Here is a 23,059-nt window from a genome sequence, read left to right on the forward strand (position 1 = left end):
TACGACAAATTATAATAAAAAAGAAATAGAATCCAGTTTAGTCAAACCGGCTTTAGATATATTCGAGGGGCAAAAACGCAGACACGATTCGTAAACAGTTTCAAAAAAAAAGGAAATGAAAAATAAACAACAACAGGCTTTGGGACCAAGGCAAAGCTTCTTGACTCGTCGTAAACTAGAAGAAAACTAGTTGAGAGGGGCAAAATGGTCAAAACGAGTTTGATTCATGCACAAGAAATCTCCTGCATCGCAGCCAGGTAGGACCCACGTGTGGAAAAATTGGGGTAGAAGTAATGATCTGGTGGTCTTGGGAGCAGTGTAAGAGCAATGATACTACTGAATACTGACCCGTCAATATTATGCCACGTAAACAGTTCTGAAAGGTGGTGGTGATTGTCTGTGGTAACGTCCACTTCGTTACAAAGTTTTCTAGTAGTGCACGTGGGTTTTGACGCGGTTTGTTAGACCGGTTTGACCGTTTGAAAGACTTTTACGTCAAGAGTTTTCTCACTTTTTCATTTCCCTTTTTCTTCGTCACAATTCACAAAAAAAACAAGAAATTTTAAATAATAATAATGTATTAAAAAATCCAAAAACATATTAGCTCCAAGCTAATCGCATATCAAGGAGACACAACGAAACGCAACAATCGCTGCCGTTTAGTAAGCCTACGAGCCTCATTTTTAATCTATGCGAGGCTCTTTCTTCATACTTGTCTAATGAAACTGTAACAAATAGATGATGAGGATTGCATATATGCAAAATGATAAACTTCCTCTATAGAGAGACTAGAGAGGAAGCATAACTACTCATATGTACTCAGCAGAAGCAGAAGAACATGTTGGTTTCCACATTCTCGTGCAGACGTGGAAGCTCTGGAACTTTCCCGTCCTCCGATACATCTTCAAACTTAGCAAATTGAGCTGCTGCAAGATGAGCGTATCGCACTGGAGCCACTGAGCACAAAAGAGAGGACACATTGAATATTGAGTTTGTGTGTTTCTGTCTAGTAAAGAGGAGGATGCATTTTTATTATTAGAAGAGAGTTTGATTAGGGAGTGTTACCAATCGAAGTTGCAGTTGTGCTACGTTGGTTGCTGGAAGGATGATGATTCGAGACAATTAGATCTTAGTGATGGTACAGCTAAGTTAGTTTTTGTAATTGACATTAGAAAGAGAACTTACACATAGGAGAGAGAATGGATGAGATTCTGCAAGTCATCGGGGGAGAAACCAATCTCATCAAGTAATACATGGTAATGAGCCGGTCTTGAAGTTCCCTGAGAGATCGTAGAGGTAAACATTACGTAGAGTATTGTTATAAAGGTGTGAGGAGTGAAGCTTTTGAAAAAATAAACATCAGTTATTTTTGTCTAAACTTACTATTATTCCTGCATGAGCACACATGTAAAAATCGTAGTTTGTCGGGTGTACGATCTTGGTGTCCACAACAGTTCCTGACAAACGGGATTGTTTTTATGATGAAATAGTTCTGGAAAGAAATGGAATCGTAGTGTGACTGGTGAAGAATAAAAGGTATTTTTTTACCTGCAGGAACATTTTCAGGACCCTTAGCTTTAAACAACTTGGTGTGGTGGTTCTTCTGAGCCACAATGACAGTGAATTTTGGCACATCAGATTCACCAAGACGTTGATACGCCTGAGCCATGTAAAAAAGAAGCAAAACTGTTAAATAATATCTTCACTAGAATTTGAATAATAGATTGAAAACAGAATTTGATATAGAAGCCAGAACCAGCCATGGGACTTTGAAACAAGACCTTTATAATTTGGTCCACCTCGATGTTCAAGACTTGGTTGAACTGTGATTCACTCACACCATCCCTATCAAATGCCCAAGGTTTGTTTAAGGACAGAATTTTAGATATTGGAGGTTAGACAACAAAGATAAACAGTAAATGTTTTGTTAGTACCTGAAAATGATAATCTGCTTAGGCTTCCGTGACCTGCTTGTCCGGTAGAACTCTACAAATAATTCGCTGTTCGAAACCAATAATTAAACATAGAGAAGACACTTAAACATCTTGAGTATCATGAGTTGTTGAAATTGATTAAAAAAAATAAAGCTGATAAACTAGGGCTCACATACTTCATAATACCGTTATCTCCTTTCTCAGTGTTCTCGATAGGTTGGAAGAGCGAATCAATCATCTCCAGACGTGGTGACTGAGTTCTTGCAGCTGCCCTATACCTTGAGATTAAGGGCCAGCATTTTGAACCAACAACCTTGTAGCAGAGGTCGAGAGAGGAAACAGATAAAGAATCAGATCCAAAGAAAACCAAAAACAATGAACATACAAAGGACAATACATGTAATCAATACCGCTGCTACTGAAGGAACATCTGCCCGACCTGGAGACCCATGAGATACATCCATACCCAAAATCAAGGTGGGAATTTTGTTTATCAATGGAATGTTGTAAGAGTACTCTATTCCCAACAAAGAATTGATGCCTCCAAGCTATATTAAGACAAGAAAAGAAGTCAATTCACAGAGAAAAACACATAAAAAAAAAAGATATCTCAAGTGTTAGCATGGTTGGTGATATACCTTTGAATTAATCTTCAGAAGTACATTGGTGAGATATTGGTCACTGATCTTGACAGGGCAGATGCATTGTGTGTGGATCCCTTCTTCAGTGAGGCATATCTTCTTCCAGGGACCTTTATAGTTTGCAACGACCAGTTAAATGAGAGAGTTCAAACTTTAATATCCGCAGGAAAAAGGTGAGATGATACCATAGATATCAGAAGTTTTCCGTTCTGGCAGGACACAGAGGATAAAATGAGGAGGATCTGGAAATTTTAGCTTCATCTTTGCAATCATCTTTTCTACCCTTTCAACAGGAGCTGCTTTTTTATACTGTGGATCCTCTTCAACTAGTGCAAAAGGTCGATCAATTTCCTGCGAATTAACAAACCATATTCGGACTTTGTAAATAACCAGACATGAAACACTACATACCATATAAGAAAATTGAGACAGTATCTACGAAACCTACAATGCCTTTCCTCATGCCACAGCTTATAAGCTCACGGGAAATGTGACTACTGTCGCATGGAAAAGAAAAGTTGACAATAGCCCAGTTTTTAATAGCTTTTGGCTCCAGAAGCATCTGTAAAGCAAGAAACAAAGGGCAAAAATATAAGGGAAATATTGGTGCCAGGAAATCTTTGCCGACAATTACCTTGTTGTTAAAGTTCCACCGTCCGTTGCAAGGTTCAAAATCTTCATTCTTGCCAAACTTCAGCTGTATATTACAAAATGGGATAATATGGGACTATCAATTTCCATGGTAACCATAGCCATATCTTTCTATCTGCAAACAAAACATAAATAGGTTTACCATTGGGGGCTTGAGAACCCGGCCTTCAACTTGAGTCATTTGTTTTTCAATGGAGATCCCACATCCAGCCAAAAATGGGTCCTTGTCAAAGCAGTAGGTATGCATTGCCTACAATTCTAGTTAGTAACAGTATCTGCCATCCAAGATAGATAAAACATCATCCAAGGCCAGAAAACTAAGCTCACATCATTGAGTGTCTTAATTCTCTCAAGAGGTTTTTGTCTTGATTTTTCAACAAGTAGAGCTCTTTGCCTTCCGGACAATGCTTTTGTATAACGTTGCAGAGATACAAGATTACAAAACTGCAAGAAAAGGATTAGAAATTCAAACATACACACCTCCAGAAGTGGGACAAGAGACTGCAAAAAAAATAACTAAGGAAAAACTGCTGGAGATGCATACCTCCAGTGGAAGATAGTTGGGGCGATTTGGCTTGCCAACATCAAGGCATGGCAAGTACGCAGAAGAAATAGGTTCTGTGTAAGTTTGCTTGAAATAGTCATACACTGTAATATCTCTAGTCTGTCCTTCACGTTCACCATCTTTAATCTTCATCGAAAACCTGGAAACGGTGAAGAAAGTCAAGCAAAGGCTGAAAGAGAGACAATTTATATTGAAAGTACAATCATGGGGACCATACAGTTGCTGATTGCACGGTTTCTGACTTAGACCTATAATTTTAAATTCCATGTTACGGTGTGTTGCCTTTACCCTCATATGTTTAAGCATTTTCGCAGCCTGCCAAGTTTCAATGAGAAATTCAAAAGCTCAAAACAAAAGCAGCCAGGCATGTTCTCAGTTCTTGCAGTTAAAAGCCAGAACTACCTTAACCCAGTCGATTTGTCGTGGTGTCTCAACACTCTGATTGGCTTTCAGGAATTCAAGAACTGGACCCGGTTCTAAGATTATTGTTGTTGACACATCTGCAAACCATCGGAAAACAAAAACAGTTTTGCAAATTAATAAAACTATCAACAATAAAGACAAGTTTATGAAAGCTGGAGATGAGAAAGGTATACTGAAAAATACCAATGTTAAGCGAGAGTCCTCCATGGGTTGGACGAAAGCTCGAATGGAAACCTCGAATACCTTTTACACCTCCTCCAACTTCCATGGGGTGGCCATCGCTATGGAAAAAAGCCTGCCTGACCAAAAGGCATCCCCTGCATAATCAACAGTTTTCTATAGTAAGTATCTAGCATGGTCACAAAATGCAACATCTATTAAATTTACCAACAAAGTGAAAATATAATGACAAACTTTGTCCATTAGAAAAAAAAAAAAAAAACTTTGTCCATTAGAATGTAGAAAGTATCTTTTCAATGAAAATATATACTGCACAAAGCAAACAGATATAGAAAGTTGCACCTTTCAGCTGCTTGCTGCCTCAGTACAATGTCAAGCACTCTAAGTGCATCCTGAGCACTCTTATCTGCTGTATAAGATCCTCTCTGAGTGACAAGAATAGTCTTCAACGGTATTTTTGCAGCAAAGTGTATCTGAACCTTGTAACTTCTTGGCAAGAAAGAACGTTTTGATCTCTTGCAAGTACCGGAAGGACTACCACCATCAGAGACACTACAATCACTACAAACTTAATATACTGCGTTAGAAAGAACATCAACAAGATCTATCTTGCACACCTTGAAAGGATTGAATATCAATCCAGATAAGATGGACATACCGTTTTGAAAATGAACCTTCCAAGATGACTTGAAAGTCAAAGTTGTTCTGTGGCAGAGGACCAACAGTATATAAAGTCTTCTCTCCATCATATGCCAACCTTTTACCATCAAGGTCAGAAGAGTAAGTCTTGAATAGTTGGTCCATAAGCTTTCTGCTTATTCCTTTCCCATCGACAGCATCACCATTTTCTGAGGTGATACTAACCTGCAAAAAAGGTACAGATATGTCAAACATCTCACACACATACAGACACTGATGAAAGAATGCAGAAAAGTGACTAATCAATCTTACAGTGTACTGGTAAAATACTACATCCGGCTGTCTCACAGAAACATTAAAGTGATTGGTGCACAATTCTATTGGGTTGCCTGTGGTTCCAACCCCACGTCTAGTTGTGATGTCATAATCTCGATGGCTGGGCTTTTCTAGTTCTATACTTATGGGTGACAGTGGCAGAGATGAAGATTTCTCCATCCTTGCAGGGGAAAATAATCTGCAAGAGAGAAAACTGGAGGTTAGTTACAGTGTGGCAAAAACCAGCCAAAAACACAATGCTCAAGGGACTAAGGAAAAAAAAAAAAACACTAAATAAACGAGTGAAAATTCACAAATCATTACATATTACAGCGGACAAGATACCACAGTATCCATAAAACATCCCAGATTCTTATAACTGGGTTAATCCAAGGAAAGAGAAAACAATAAACTATCAAACAGGTGATAAAACAGATCAAAGATGAGTCAAAATCCTTGAAATTTCAAAGGAAACACAATAATGGCTAAAGCCTATATCCTGGATGAACCTAGAAGCAACTCACACCAAGCAGCACTTCGTGGCAGAAGTTGCAACGAAGAATACTAGACCTGGAACTGGTTCTCCCTAGACCCTGATCATCTCACTAATCCTCAGATCACTTTACTCTCTGATTTACTAGGGTTTTTTGTTCATAAACACGAGTAAGAAAGGGTTTTTGTTTGTGAACAGTATCTCGATTTGAGAAAAGAGAAGATAATCGCCATAAACATCTTCAAGAAGAAGACCACTCCCAAAGGTAAAAAAGCTAAAACCTTTACTACCATTTTCGTTCTAAGATTTTAATTCCTGGGCATATCCTGCTAAATCGCGAGGAATGGTATGAATTTATATTGGGGAACAAACTTAATCTGAAAAAAAAATGGCACCTTTAACGCGTTCAAAATTGAGAAACATTACACAAACAAAAACTCATTCAAGTGTATCATACAGTAGCATAACAATACCGTCAAGAGAGAAACCATGCAGCCAAAACCATACAATTATCAGCAGACAAATCATAGCTTCATGCAAATTCTCCGAAAGGAGAGAGAGAAAAAAAACCTAGCTTCGAATCAAGAACAATAACAACAGCGATATCTAGTGAGAATGGCGCACCTTTGAAAGAAGTAAGAAGACGATTTCTAGGGTTCCGACGAATCAAAAGAGAGGGATTTATTTAGCTCATTTCTCTTCTCCGTCACAGTCTCTTTGGGTTTCCCAGAAAAGCAAAAGGAATGGAGGGAACGTTTGGAGTGATGGGGAAATTAAAATATTTCACTTTTCAGTAATCTTTTTTATAGAAACAAAAATTGAGAATTAAAAAAAATTATTAAACCGAAGCCTTCAAAATTAAAGATGAGTTTATAGAAATCCATACTTGTTCTTTATCCGCCTAAAAAACAAGTATTTGTCGTTAGCAAACCGGATAACAAATAATACAAATTTATTACACAAATTTAGAATCAAGTCTTAAAAAAAAATCATTTAACCGGCTTGTTTGATCTATTACTTGTTTTGATACAGAAAGAGTTTTAATAAATTATTGAAGGTATATCTTTATAGTTTATAACTTACAAAAAAACCAAAATCGAAAAGATAAAAAAGATTGTAACTTTGAATGTTTTGAGAATTGTATTGTATGAAATTGATTTTATATTCAAATATTTTAGTTCAAATAGCAAGTATCTTACAAGTAATAAGCTGGATCAAGTTCTTTAGCAAGTAACAAAACATATAAAGTTACTTGCAAATAATCAGATTTTCGACGAATATCAAGTCCAAAAACCAATCACTTGAACGAGGCAAAACGGATTACATATTTTGAAAATCAGTAAGTCCTTGCCTTTGTGTCCAGCACTATTCAAAATCAATATTGGTTGGTTAAGAAATTGCAAGAGACATTTATTTTGGAAGACACGAACCAAGCATCATCGTCATTCGTCAATTAAGTGTGACAATATCACTAACCCATGAAATTTCATTGAACCGGAAACCGGACTATAAATTGAACCGTACCCGGAATTGAAGAAACGTCAGCGAGACGCGCCAAAAGAAGCGCGTAGAGAACAACGTGTAAGTATAGTAACCTCAGAAAAGAACCACCGTGGATCCCACCACACCTCAGCCTCACTCCTCCTCCTTCATCTCCGTCATTACCCCAACCACTCTTTTCTCACAAATTCCGATTTTCTCAAAACACAATCGAAGAGAAAATGGAGGAGATTTCGACGGATCCGCTTGTTCCAGCGGTGAAACCTGACCCGAGGACATCTTCAGTCGGTGAAGGTTATAATCGTAATGAAAATGATGACGGTGGAGACGGTGGTTCTGAGATTGGAGCACCGGATCTGGATAAAGACTTGCTTTGTCCGATTTGTATGCAGATTATTAAAGATGCTTTCCTCACGGCTTGTGGTCATAGTTTCTGCTATATGTGTATCATCACACATCTTAGGAACAAGAGTGATTGTCCCTGTTGTAGCCAACATCTCACCAACAATCAGCTTTACCCTAATTTCTTGCTCGATAAGGTTTCTTTTTCTATTTTTACTCATAAATTTGAGTTTGAATTGTTATTTATATGCTTTTTATGCGAAAGTTTTGGGCTTGTGGTGGCTTAGCTTTTCAATTCAAGTTCGATTGTTGCTCGTTTAAGTCTTAGTTTGTAATCAAGTTCGGTTTTTCTCTTGATTTTTCTGGAATCAAGGAAGCTGCTTAGTCTTTCATCGATGAATCTTAGCATTAGATTTTCTAAGGAGGTTTTGTTTTGTTTTTGCTGTGTAGTATTTTGGTAGGATTCTGCTTATTACAGTTGAAAGGAGCTTACTTTTTTCTCGTCTTACATGAATGCTTATAGGAATGGTTGTATATTGAAACTATCTATCTCTGGAAATGCAGCTTATTATATGAATTATCTGTACCACTTGTGTAGCTATTGAAGAAAACTTCAGCTCGGCAGGTGTCAAAAACTGCATCGCCCTTGGATCAATTTCGGGAAGCACTTCAAAGGGTCGGTTCTTAACAAGCTTTTATGTTCCATTTTTTCTCTTTAAGTTTGCTTTCTTAGATTTATTTTTGGAGTAATAAACAACTCTAAGTCATTTCCTTCAACTTCCTGCGTTCATACTTAGACAGGGTTGTGATGTGTCAATTAAGGAGGTTGATAATCTTCTGTCACTTCTTGCGGAAAGGAAGAGAAAAATGGAACAGGAAGAAGCTGAGAGGAACATGCAGATTCTGTTGGACTTTTTGCATTGTCTAAGGAAGCAAAAAGTTGATGAACTAAATGAGGTTAGTTTGTCTGAATTATGGAGCATCATACCTATTAATAGTTATTCTCGTTGCTCTTCATTCCATTAGCTTCAAAATTTTCCCTGAGCACAGTTGCTGTAAAAGGAAGAAACGAATAGTTAAGGAAGAAACCCATAAACCATGTTTATATCAATAGATCTATCCAACTATTCATGAGACATCCAATCCACGAATGTTAAATATAGAATTCTGGAATTTATGTCTTTTCTATCTTAATGTAGGTGCAAACTGATCTCCAGTATATCAAAGAGGATATAAATGCTGTTGAGAGACATAGAATAGATTTATACCGGGCTAGGGACAGATATTCTGTGAAGTTGCGGATGCTCGGAGATGATCCAAGCACAAGAAATGCATGGCCACATGAGAAGAACCAGAGTGGTTTCAACTCCAATTCTCTGAGCGTAAGAGGAGGAAATTTTTTAGGCAATTATCAAAACAAAAAGGTAGAGGGGAAGGCACAAGGAAGCTCTCATGGGCTACCAAAGAAGGATGCGCTGAGTGGGTCAGATTCGCAAAGTTTAAATCAATCAACTGTCTCAATGGCTAGAAAGAAACGGATCCATGCTCAGGTTTGTTCTTTCTTGTCTACTCAACATCTTTAACATGTCTCTTATGCTGAAATGGTACAAGGACAATGGCATTAAAGTTTCAGATATATCTCTATTAAAGAATAGGCATAATGTACAATTAGGCTCCAGTAATTGTGCTACAATTAGTACCATGCCTAGCCATTCAGCTCTTAGTAATCTGGATTGACAGCTCGAGAAATTGAAAGTGGTTGTGGGTAGAATATGAATCTTCTTACGGAATATATACCTTTGATTAAGGCCCACATTTTTGGTGGTCTGTATAAAAAGTCGATGGGCTTCAGAGAGTGATTGATTTCACATTCTTTACACGTAGAATTTGAAATAGCTTTCTGGACTTTATATCTATTGCTTAGTGATAGTAGCCGCTTCTTGTCTCTCTGGTACTATAGCAACAAAAGTCACTATGTTTTTTAGACACACTAACAGTTCTGTGAATACTATGCAATGACAATTATAGTAGTTTTCTTGAAAAATCCTGCATGGTCCTTTAATCTATCTGTAACTGCTTGTTGATATATACACTAGATTGGCTAATTCTGTTTAAGTGTCTTGTCTTGTAGTTCAATGATCTACAAGAATGTTACCTCCAAAAGCGGCGTCAGTTGGTAGACCAACCAAATAGTAAACAAGAAAATGATAAGAGTGTAGTACGGAGGGAAGGCTATAGCAATGGCCTTGCAGATTTTCAATCTGTGTTGACTACCTTCACTCGCTACAGGTAGAGTAGTGACTGTCCCTTTTCAATTGGTCTAGCCGAACATAAAGAATGTTTTCGAATTTGTTGGATTTTTAATTGCACTCTTTATTCGCAGTCGTCTAAGAGTTATAGCAGAAATCCGGCATGGGGACATATTTCATTCAGCCAACATTGTATCAAGGTGAATTTCTTTTCCTTGTTCCTTTGATCAGATAACAGATGATAAATACCAAAAGAATGTCTTTGAATATATCAAAATATTCCCTTAAGTGATCAAGTTTTGTTTAATGTATTGATAGACTCAATTATTACTATGGATTCATTGCTGTATAATTCTAAGCCAGTGAATGGTATGAAGATAAATCTGCTGACATGGTAGGGAGAAGGTTGTGTAGTCAGCAGGCCACTTAAGGAGAATTTTCTAAAAGATAGAACACTATGTTCTCCTTACCTATGTCGGAACATATAAAAGCTGTTTGCGATCTTTTGTATGAGAGTATCTCTTCTCAATGAAGGGACGAAAGATATTTTTTTCAGTTGCTCCTGGGGTCATTATCTTTTTCTCTCTGTGTGCTTTGATTTATGGTCTTCCATAGTTTACATGCTTTATGCTTTGTCTGGACCTCTAGTTTACCTGTAATTTAATGTACCATCTTACTGATTTTGCTGATGAAGAGGGTGCTGTTTCTTTTCAGCATAGAGTTTGATCGTGATGATGAGCTGTTTGCCACTGCTGGTGTTTCTAGATGTATAAAGGTTTTTGACTTCTCTTCGGTACGTTCATAAATCTTGGAGGGCATTCAGTTACATACTAATTGAATCTTCTTGTCCAACCTTATGCTTTTGTGAAACAGATCATGCATCTCAATTCTAGGAAAGCTTCATTTTTAATAAAACTAAGTTATGCTCTTGGGAAAATGTAGCTTGGATGCAAGTTTGCCATTTTACACTTTAGTATTGTGTAGAAGCATATATATCAAAGCTTCTACATAATCAAATTTTCTGTCTTATCCAGTGGACCACTCTGGACTGATTGATGATCGGCTAGTTACTTTTCAGGTTGTAAATGAACCAGCAGATATGCAGTGTCCGATTGTGGAGATGTCAACTCGGTCTAAACTTAGTTGCTTGAGTTGGAATAAGCATGAGAAAAATCACATAGCAAGCAGTGATTATGAAGGAATAGTAACAGTGTGGGATGTAACTACTAGGCAGGTGAGTACTTTGCCCAAATTATCTAACATCGCGCCTTTAAGATATTCATCTCATGAATTCTGCAACGTATCTTAAATTTTATGTAAACGGTGGCAGAGTCTTATGGAGTATGAAGAGCACGAAAAACGTGCCTGGAGTGTTGACTTTTCACGAACAGAACCATCAATGCTTGTATCTGGTAGTGACGATTGCAAGGTATGTAACTCCATTTTTTTCGTTATCACCTTTCATCTCACACTGGGCTCTGTCTCATATAAAAGAATACTACTTTAAGATATCTTCTAGCTCTTATAAATAACTTGGTCACGGATTTGTCTAATTTCTTTGACAAACTAAAGAGACATATAATGAAACAAAACTGGAGAATCTCCTGCTTGCTCATTAGTACATTGTGTACTCATGACTCTTTTCTACTACCTCTTAAACTTTTCTGTGAGATTTTCTTCCCAACTTTGGGATTGGGCATATGTAGCCCTTCCTACATTGAATGTTTGTTGGTTTCTTAAAATTTCAGCAAAGTTTTTCCCCTTAGTGTATCTGTGGTGGCTATACATTAGGAAACATACGATACTGGACACTTGTAATGTAATAAATCTTACTTCGAAATTCGTAGCTTCATCTGTCCAAGTTGAATTGGATGTTTTAAAAAAACTCTCTAGCTTATTTAGAAAATCATGTTGGATGTGATTTTGACGAAAGGAATCGGTTGTCTTCGCTGGATTTCTAATTCTGACGAAAGCATATTATACCAGTGGGCTCCTTTTAAGTCAACTCATTATTTGTTAATCCTTAACGATGCATTACTGCATCTGTTAAATCATGTCTCATAGATTAGCCAATTGTGCTCTGTGTTTGATCCAGGTTAAAGTTTGGTGCACAAGGCAGGAAGCAAGTGTGCTTAATATTGATATGAAAGCAAACATATGTTGTGTCAAGTACAATCCTGGCTCAAGCAACTACGTTGCGGTATATACTTTTAATCTGACATATATTTGCTAATCATTATTGAGCTACCACTCATGATCAGCATGACACTATCACTCGTCTCTAGATCTAATCTTTAATTAGAAAGAGAGACTTAGACGTTTAAGCCTGTTGACTTATTACAGGTCGGATCAGCTGATCATCACATCCATTATTACGATCTAAGAAATATAAGCCAACCACTTCATGTCTTCAGTGGACACAAGAAAGCAGTGTCCTATGTTAAATTTTTGTCCAACAACGAGCTCGCTTCTGCGTCCACAGATAGCACACTACGCTTATGGGATGTCAAAGACCACTTGCCAGTAAGATTACTGTCCGAGCTAATCTTGCAGATTCTATCAAAAATAAAAACAAGTTTTGACTATGTTGTTCAATATTACTTTTCAGGTTCGAACATTCAGAGGACACACTAACGAGAAGAACTTTGTGGGTCTCACAGTGAATAGCGAGTATCTCGCCTGTGGAAGCGAGACAAACGAAGTATATGTATATCACAAGGTTCCCAAATCTGAAACATCTGCTCTAAACTTTAGCATTTGCCATTCATGATTCACAGATTTTCACTCTCTCGTTGTTCATGATGTGATGCAGGAAATCACGAGACCCGTGACATCGCACAGATTTGGATCACCTGACATGGACGATGCAGAGGAAGAGGCAGGCTCATTCTTTATTAGTGCGGTTTGCTGGAAGAGCGATAGTCCCACAATGTTGACTGCGAATAGTCAAGGAACCATCAAAGTTCTGGTACTTGCCGCGTGATTCTATAAACGTTACAAAAGATTATATAGTTTCTTGAATCAATAAGCAGTAAATTTGCCATCTATGTTATTTAGTGGGAGTTATATAGAGAGGGAAAACAATATGCCAAAAGTAGGGTTCATCATTTGGAAAGCAACTTTGTATTGTTATGCTTGCCTTAAGAAGAATTTGTATCAGAAATGTAGATATACTATCTTACGGTTTCTTAGTTTCTACTTTGTATAATTAAATGTTATAATCAAAATGCAGCGATGTGAATCTATAATGAAAAGTCAAGCCTTGGCTTATATACAAAAGGTCAGACCCATGCAACAAGTCATTAGTATGAGCATGTCATTGAGGAAATTTTTCATTTTATATATAGAGTTAAATCCATTATCCATGAGAATTGACGATTTTGTGTCATGACACTTGACAGATATTATATACACTTTAATTAGTACTTAACACCTCTAAATGAACTCATAAAGATGTGTGATTGTGTGACACATTTTCATAAAATGGTAGTATCAATATTATAATAGTAATCCTTTTATATTTGGATACGCAACTAGGGATGGCATGAAGAAGTGTATATAAAAAGATGCATGCTTTGTGAAGAAGTTAAATCACATGGCCAAACATTTTAGTTTTCGTCTTTTGTTTTCATTCCTAAAAACGTTACATACTTCTTCACTTGGTCATTCTTAGTCATAATAATTAGGTTAGGTGGCTTAATAAAAGAATTGCTATTTACAGGTTTTTCTAAATTCCCTAAGTTACAAGTCATTGACTTTGTAACAACGAAAAAAATACTACTCAGTACTTTGTAACAACGAAAAAAATACTACTCAGTACAAAAGAAGTCAATAACCTCTTTTGAATGGAAAGAACGACTTTTTCGCAACGAGCGGACACATTAATGTGTTTCTTCCCTTTAAGCAACCATAGCCATCAAATCCTAGTTTTCTTTCTATTAAATAACTCCTTTAATACAACATTTCTTGTTTCTTCTTTTTTTTTTTTTTTTTTTTTTTTTGATATAAAACTTCTTTCTCTTTGATAACCACAAAATTCGGGTCCAGACCTTGTTTTCTGTAGATTCGAAATCAGTTTTTAGTCTATTTCCTTTCTTTTTCCAAAAAGGATTGAACTAGTCTTAATTTTTTACGTATTTAACTGATAATTACCTATAATATACATCTCATAAACTCAAAACCACAACTTAATTTTATTGTCATAATTAATCAGAAATTCCATAAACTAATTAGCAAGTCTTATATATGAAAATGAACTGTGGATAAGATGGTATGTATACTTTGTATATATGTTGTTAATTTCTTGAGTTTATATAGTTAACTAAATAGAACACAGAGTATCAAGTCAATGTTGTAAAGAATTAAATATTACTATATTAGCATTTTTATTTTTTAGAATAAAGTAATTAGATGGTCACATAATTGGATTTTTCTTTAGTTATGGTAGGAGGCTAGGAGCATATCGTTTCACGTTAGCCACATCACATATATATTTTCTTTCAAGTTCATATCGTATTAGAAAAAGTTATTTAATACGTTATACGTACATTATATAGGCGGAGTCACGCAAGCATATACCTATGAAATCAAAATGTGATGTATTCTTTATTTTTTTCTTCCTCACTAAACTTAAGCTTACGTCAAGTATAGAAATATTAGTACAACAATTTACTAATAATACTACTATTTATTTTATTTCTCACGAACACGAGTCGTATGAACTTTGAGAAAGAAAAATGGTAATTTCGTAGAGTTTTTTTTATAAACTCTATCGGCTGATCCAGTCAGCTCCGGTAGAAACGCACCAAAGTGCTTCAGAGTGGACTATTCCCCGAAGGGTCACCACACTGTCTGTCCCGAGTTTGGAATGCTTTCCAACTAATGCCAGAAATAGCCAGATCGCCTGTTACTGGACTATCAGGTAAACTGTTTGGACCTTTTGGCCCAAACCCAAACTTTTCGTAGAGTCAATCATAAAGAAAAATGGTAATTACCAAAAATCCGCGATTAATCATAAAAATGGTAATGTATTATTGAGAAAGAAAAAAACTCGGTAATGGATGACTTGGAGCCAACACTTTCACTACGACTTTTGTTTTATGGTATAGCACAAAGTCATATAGAGTCGAGTTTTAATTTAAAATTGTGCGTTAGAGTTTTCAATACGACAAAAGAGAAACAGTATTATACAATTTGTCGAGCTCTTTTTGAACGTTGTTAAATATAAAGTTCCATTAATTTTTTTCCCTTTACTTTTTTTTTTTTTTTTTTTTGAATAACCGCGGGTCTCTCAAAGGCTTCTTAGGCCCAAGGACTAATTCCACGAGGCTAGCAATTCCCCTATGAAACCTGCCAGTGGCCGTGCCTCGAACCCTGGTGGCGGAAATCACAGCTGTGGCGTATATTCTCTTTACTTACCCTTCAATGAATTAGCGTCGTATACTCTATACACATTTTAAGTTTCGATATTAAATATTTTTTTTCATAATATTGTTTCAAGATTTTTCATCAGATATGAAGTTTAGTGTTTGTTAATCGGAAGTTCCAAAGTATTGCCTAGTAGAACCGTCTGTTGTGGTCTCAAATGTTACATGGTAAAATTGTCAATCGTTAGTATGACGCAAACAAGAATTGTTAGTAGGAGATCCAAGTGTTGCGAGATGAGTTGCACATCATAGAATTGTTCATAGAAATAGTTCATCATAATTGCATATGTTGCATAGATCTACCAGATTAATTATCAATTTTGTTAAAACGTCTATCATGTTAATGTAACAGACGACAAAAGAAAAAAAAAATTGTTCAAAATAAATGTGGTTGTTTTAAAGAAATTAAAGGTCACTCAAATTATGGTAACAAGAACTTAACCTATAGTTATGACTCAATAGGCTATGAGAATATCCGTCGACAAAGGCTATGTAGATTTATATACATTAAGCACGTCAAAGTTGATTAGTTAAGTATCACAAAATAATAGACGTTATAAACAAACCCATAAATATAATAATTGCCTCTTGACCTAATAATCAACCATTAATGGTGGGCTTCACAATTATGAACTCTTCTTGTCTCATTTAACGGCTCTAGTTAACTTCAATAAGGTGGAAAATGGTCCTCTTCGCATATAAATTAAGTGTATGCCCTGGTTTTAGTAACAATAATTATTGACAAAATTTATGTTCTTTTTAAGTATAAAGATAAAGAAACAAAACATTGCTGATTTTTATTAAAAGCTAATTTAAAACTTTATACTCTAATAAGACCAGTTTCTGTAATATGCGAAGTGGGTTTTTGATATCTTTAATAAACAAAAGTAATAACCATAATAGAAATAGTTAAGGTTAAGTGTTTTAAATGAACCAAAATGTCAATGAATGTTATTATCTAAAAATTTATATCAAAATCGGAAAATAGCTAGTATAGATTTCAATAAATTAGAAAATTTTCTAAAATTTTATACTTAACTATAAATTTTAAACATTAAACTCTAAGTTATTTTTTTTTAAATAATTTATATCTAAACAATTTTTTTTCTTGCATTATACTTTTGAACACTAGTTAATTACTATTCTGAAACAAAATTATGTTCTTGAAGTCTTGAAGATATATAAACGAGATAATTTAACATGTAAGCGTTAATGTATTGTTAAAAACCAAGGCTTTCATCTCTTTGCCGTTGGAATATAAGAACTTATATTATTTATTTATTTTGCTAACTTAAGTTCTTCCATATCCACGAATGCCAATAGGTACACTTAGTCACTTATAAGTGGTAGTTACAAAATAAACTATAATAATTTTATATAAATTTAAACAAATTATAAAAATAAATTCAAGTATATTTCTGTTTATATAACGATAGAGGCAAAAACTGAATATCTAAGAAATTTGTTCCCTAGGGCTTGGATAAACATATATACTACGTTTCAATTTTTTTTATTTTATAAAATAAGCAGAATAATACGATTAGAGATAAGCTGCCAACGTCTCAACCTTTACAAGAACAAAAAAAACGATTCTCTCAAGTCTCAAATAATTATGTAATTCATTTGGTGGCTTTACATGGAATATTTGACCACTTGACCTAAATAATCGATTATTAATTGCTTCACTTTGTTTAATTAACTTATTTTGTTATAGACTTATGTGAAAAATTACATAAATCGATTCTCAGCCGCATGAGTAGTTTTCACTTTTTCTCTCCTGAACAGACTCCGTATATATAACTTTCCAACAAGGTATAAAATCATTATAATTTTCATTACTGAAGGATTTGAAATCAAATTCCAAAACAAAATTTTGGGACATACGAAAGAATTATGCATTTTTGTCATTTTAAGTATTTGGTGGTGGTAACTATAATTAAAATCGCAGAGTAAAAACTTAAAATATTGTTCACATCCACATAATGATTCGTTAACTAGTAGACCAACATGAATTAGTCTGAAACTTTGAAATATTGGAATTGAAAAAAAAACTGGAGGATAATATCTTTTTCTTTTACTTTTTGCCTATTGTTCCTCATCTATTAATGTATTATTAATCATATAAATATGGAAAAATCATTGCCAGCTACACGAACTATACGCCAACACATCACCACACATGCAGACTGTTTTAATGTTTCGCTAACTACACGAACTATTGGTATTACATACGGACATCCCCAAACTATCATCGGTTATGTGTGCAACACCATAACCATCATTTCCAAATAATATAAATATCTTGTTAACTACACGAAATATTTCTTTTTTTTTATCAACTACACGAAGTATTTTCATCAATTTTTTTTAAAACTAATAAGTTAAATAAAACTATATAATATATCAATGTAAATTATATATGTACATTATAACTATTCTAACTTTAAAATTTTAATGTAATAAAGACTAAACTAGTTCCATAAAAAAATATATGTGTTCATTAAAAATTTGTTAATTAACTTAAACCTATAATGAACATGTATAATTTAATTAAGTGACACTTTTAAAAATTTAGTTAAATTAATTTCATATAAAACATATATGTGCATTAAAAATTAGTTAATTAATTTAACTTAAAATAATAAGGGATACTGCATATGTAGAATTTAAACTTTAAAAGTTATAATGCATATATATATAATTGACAATAGTGTATTATTTACTTTTAGTTATTTTTCTTTTTGTAATTTAGTTTTTAAAAAATGATGGAAATATTTCGTGTAGTTAACAATACATTTATATTATCTGAAAATGATGGTTATGGTATATATAATTTACATTGATATATTACATACTTTTATTTTACTTATAGTGATGTATTATTTAACTAAGTGACTATTTTAATTGTTAACAATTTTAATATAATAAATATTAAATAGGTTAAATTAATTTAACCTAAAAATTATAATGCATTAAAAGTTATAATATATATATAATTTATAATACGTGTAATATTTCCTTTTTAGTTATTTTTTTATTTTTTAATTACTTTTTAAAAAAAAATTGATGGAAAATATTTCGTGTAGTTGACAAAAAAAAAAAAATACTTCGTGTAGTTAACAAGACATTTATATTATCTGAAAATGATGGTTATGGTGTTGCATATATAACCGATGATAGTTCGGGGATGTCCGTATGTAATACCAATAGTTCGTGTAGTTAGCGAGACATTAAAATAGTCTGCATGTGTGGTGATGTGTTGGCGTATAATTCGTGTAACTGGCAATGATTTTTCCTATAAATATTCCAAAAATCAAATAAATTCTAAAGATTCCACTATTGTTTGTGTAACTACACGTACTATATTCATCGGGCACTGTTTTAAAGTCCGGTCCAAATAGATTGATTCGACAAATTTGACCACGCTTCAGAAATAAATTTTACAGTTATAATTAATTCGTTATAATTAATTCGTTATAAGGACTGGTTTTTTTAAACTAATAGTAGTAAAATTACTTTTTTTTACTTTTCAGTCAAATATATATTTTAATAAATATGTTATTCTCAGCAATAAAGATTAGAACTTGTGCTATAGATCTATGAACGGGTCTATTTGATCTGTCAAACGAACAATTTTCAGTTACAGTCACAGTTATAAGCCTCCTAGCTATGACTATAAAAAAAACAACACCGTATATGTAGACATAGAATATATTTATTAGATATGATTTTTAGTCTGTCCTTTTGGTTTGAAGAGAGGTGGGAATGATTGGATCGGCTTCTCATCTCCTCTTCTTCAACAGTGACCAACTTGAGAACCGAAACATAATTGGAGAGATAGGAATCTTTTCTCATCAAAGTCCACTTACTTTTGTGAAGTCACTTAAGTGGAACAAACAATAATTCAAAACTTAAAATAATATTCCTCTAACCAAAACTCTTTTCATTTGACGAAATTAATCCTTAAATTAGTAATCGAGTTGGTAATCACTAATTATATATAAAATCTGACATTCACTATCCAAGTTGTTTTCCGATAAGTAGAAAGTATAGCTCGACGTTAGCTTCTGTTAATTTTATATCATTAAGAACATTTCTAACCATTTTTCATCTCCAAAATAGAGTTTAAAGTAAGATTTCATCCAACTCATCTCCATTTTTTTCCTATATTTGAAGATTTCTATTTTTAATCAACACTAAAATTTGGAGATCTCTATCTTTAACTCCAAAATGGAGTAGGGTTGGAACAAAACCCAACTCCAAAATAGAGATATAGGTTGGAGATTGTCTAAGAACAATTCATAAAATAGTATTATCCTGCACTTTACAAGTAGTTTGAATTTTAGCGATTATGTGGTTATTCAGAAAAATTTATATATTTAAAATTAGTATTAAATTCATAGTTAAACGAAAGTTGAAGATAACTTTAAAAAATATTTGACATTCCAATTGTCTTAGTGAAATAGTAGATAAAACTTATATATTAGCTGAATTTTGAATAGTGTGGTAAGTTTAGTGGGTGTAAAGAGCAGTATCAACTATCTAGTAATAACAAAAATTACATGCTGTTAACAACATTACAACAAGTTTTAAGCATCTACATAAGAATATATATATATATATATATATATATATATATATATATAAACTCACTTTTACTTGATTAAACCGGTCATGGAATCTAACTATTTACATGAGCCTAAGAGGTCTTATATTTACGTTTTATCGAAAGGACAAGGAAATATATATTTTCATGATGGTATCAATTATATGAGGTGATATGTCAATTTTCAAAATATTCCATATATACAGAATATTAATGTTCTTAATTATTAGTGATCTCCAAATTAGCGAGGAAGGGTAAAATTAGCCATTATATATATATATATATATATATGTAATATTAGTGCACCACATTTTTTCACTAAAATACTAATTAGTATTTTGCTATATGGAAATATTAATGTTTAACATATTAAATAGTAATGTAAGATTGTAACCTAATATTTTAAGCTAATATTGTTCACCATCTTAGTTCAGACTCATATAATGCATATTATTGACAAAAAAATTAGTGATATATATATATATATATACACATATTTATATATAATTTAATATAATAGTTCGCATGTTTATATAATGAAAATGAAAGTCTATTTGATAAAGTGAATGCCAACATCAAAATTACATCTTACAGAAGAAAAAAAACTTTTGTCCTATATATATATAAATATTTAAATTTAGAACATATATCAACCTATTGCTTATTATGCACAAAGGAATCTTATTGCTGTTCACATTTTCTTTTCTTTTTTGCTATTTGGTACATTAAAAAAAAAACTCAGAATTGGTTTTACACAATACACAACACAAAACTAAGTAAAACAAAAAGAGATAGTAAAATTGAAACAAAATTAGGGTTTTACTGTACATTCTTAACAGAGAAAGAAGCTCTTTACGGTAGGTGGAGCCCAGCTCAGCTCGGGACCCAAAACCTTTCCCAAATCTGAAGCATATTCCACAGAATGTACCTTTTCAATTTCCCCATTAGTGTATTTATTTATTTATTTATTTATTTTGTTGTTTCATAGATGGATCATAGAAAAGAATCAATACTTTTTCAGGAATGGGATGGTATTGTACATCATCAAATAGAGAGATGCCAACCATGAGAGCTACCAACATCCGTAGAAGTCTATTTTCTCTACATACAGAAATCGAAGCTCTTCTTTGGGCGATAAAGTGTATGATTGGTGCTGACAACCAATATGTAGCTTTCTTTACAGACTGTTCAGATTTGGTAAAGATGGTGTCTTCTCCAACCGAATGACCAGCTTTTTCAGTAAAAAGGACTTTCAAAGTGACAGAGAAGAATTTTCAAGGTTTTCTTTATCTTTAATTCCTCGTAGCGCAAATGTAAAAGCAAATAAATTGGTTCGACAAATTCGTACTGAACCGTTTCATATCACATATGTAAACAACATTTCGCAGAAATAACTCTTTTGAGTGTTTAATTTAAGCTATTGACAAAAAAAAAATATTTATTTTATTTTTTTTCTTTTCTATCTCGTTTTTTTTTATAAAAGAAATGAACAAGAAAAAAGGAAACGAAGGAACTAATATTGAAAAAAGGAAACGAAGGAACTAATATTTGCCTCTTCTAAATATACACCGAAGGAACCAATTTTAGAATATACAATAAGTAGGTTGTACAGTTTCTTATTCTGTAAATCTAAAGAATAGAAAAACATTTTTTTATTTGATTTTTACGAGTTTCGACCCTTGTTCAAAAACGCGGCCAAGGCGGCCGATTACGCGGCGACTAGTCGCTTGGCGGCAAGGGACCGCCGGAATTAGGGTAAAATCGGATCAAAAATCGGAAATCTTGAAAAACTTGATTTTTTTGTTCTTTTAAAGGTTGAAAATGATAGATACTTGATGGATCTAACATATCTAGCAAGAAACACTAAGAAAACAAAAAGAAATGATGAAAACTGAGGAAAAAATCAAGTAACGGCAGATTTAAGGTTGCAGATCTCTCATTTTCTAAAGGTAGAAGATGAGGGTATTTTGGTAATTTAATACCAATTAAACGTAAAATGAACAAAATAGACATAAATGTCACTGGAACAACTCGAACTCCCCACCCGTATAAGAGGTACCGCCCTTAAAACCACTGGACCAACTTGCGTTTTTGATTTGATTTCCATACGAATCATATATATACAATATATAAGTAAAAAATATAAAAAAGTAATCCCGATTAATCCCTGTTTAATCTCCGATTTTTCGGCTAGGCGCTAGGCCCAGCTCGAGCGCCCGACTAACGCCTAGCGATTTTTTGAACAAGGGTTTCGACGATAGAATTCAAATGGTAGACAGCAAAAGATTCTATGGTTAAAAAAAAAAAAAGATTCTGTGGTTAGTAATTTACTAGATATATCTCTATACTGTTTTAGAGTTTTTGGCTTATTCTTTCATTTATGTTCTGATTGTTGTGAAGATTGTAGAGACAAATAACGTGTCGTGGATGACACAATGACTCAAATGACTATATATAGATCATTAATAAGTCCTCAAACTATTTAGGGTTTCGTCAATAGCTTGTAGGTTGTACCGGTCAAACCAGATTTTGGCTGATTTTGTAAATCACTCCTTTATTCCCGGTTTAGGTTTATTAATAAAATTATTAGTAAGGTTAAAAAAAAAAAGTTCTCAACTATATCCAAACATTACAGTGGAAACACATATATTAGTTCAGAGATTTGAACCAAACATGAAAAGCTTTTAGTTGCGGAGTTTATTTATTTTTGGTAAACTAGCTTACTTATATAAAATGTTGCAGCAAGATGTCAAAAGTTTGAATAATATTTGATCCGTTAGAAATGGCCACAAGAATATTGATCTAATGTTAAAATTTGTTAATAGATCTAATGTAAGTTTAGACGGAAAAAAATCCTAGATAAAAATTTATTGTTGAACACTTTGCAGCATAGGTATTGGTTCGGAGCTCATGAGAGTCCATATATACAGGCATACACTCTTTTATATGTCTTGTTGTTCTACAATATATATAGATGGACTACTAAAAATAGTAGGAGCACATCAAATGCTTGAGATTACTTCTCAGATTTTTTGTTTAATGATAATTTGTTTGTTCACATATTTTTTTTTATGAATATTAACAGTCATTTACTT

General features: G+C 33.6%; 2 protein-coding genes across 2 annotated transcripts; one reads left to right on the top strand and one right to left on the bottom strand.

Moving 5' to 3' along the window:
* Positions 1-819: 819 nt before the first annotated feature.
* On the bottom strand, positions 820-6,742 carry LOC9317321 (protein argonaute 6). Its single transcript, XM_002881208.2, has 23 exons — positions 6,466-6,742; positions 5,346-5,547; positions 5,053-5,258; positions 4,737-4,955; positions 4,398-4,531; positions 4,194-4,291; positions 4,009-4,106; positions 3,771-3,930; positions 3,554-3,670; positions 3,369-3,476; positions 3,210-3,272; positions 3,024-3,137; positions 2,761-2,926; positions 2,573-2,685; positions 2,345-2,482; positions 2,111-2,247; positions 1,935-2,000; positions 1,782-1,845; positions 1,549-1,660; positions 1,384-1,457; positions 1,186-1,280; positions 1,066-1,097; positions 820-956 (listed from the first exon to the last, which is right to left on the bottom strand). The coding sequence occupies exons 2-23, from the start codon at positions 5,526-5,528 to the stop codon at positions 820-822; spliced, it is 2,634 nt and encodes an 877-aa protein (XP_002881254.1). The 5' UTR covers positions 5,529-5,547; positions 6,466-6,742.
* A 718-nt stretch (positions 6,743-7,460) lies between these two features.
* On the top strand, positions 7,461-13,188 carry LOC9317322 (E3 ubiquitin-protein ligase COP1). Its single transcript, XM_002879379.2, has 13 exons — positions 7,461-7,880; positions 8,282-8,359; positions 8,485-8,640; positions 8,883-9,233; positions 9,815-9,972; positions 10,067-10,132; positions 10,647-10,725; positions 11,011-11,166; positions 11,263-11,361; positions 12,028-12,132; positions 12,276-12,455; positions 12,541-12,651; positions 12,745-13,188. The coding sequence occupies exons 1-13, from the start codon at positions 7,563-7,565 to the stop codon at positions 12,913-12,915; spliced, it is 2,028 nt and encodes a 675-aa protein (XP_002879425.1). The 5' UTR covers positions 7,461-7,562; the 3' UTR covers positions 12,916-13,188.
* Positions 13,189-23,059: the final 9,871 nt, after the last annotated feature.

This window comes from Arabidopsis lyrata (assembly GCF_000004255.2).
Source record: "Arabidopsis lyrata subsp. lyrata unplaced genomic scaffold ARALYscaffold_4, whole genome shotgun sequence".
Lineage (NCBI taxonomy): Eukaryota > Viridiplantae > Streptophyta > Magnoliopsida > Brassicales > Brassicaceae > Arabidopsis > Arabidopsis lyrata.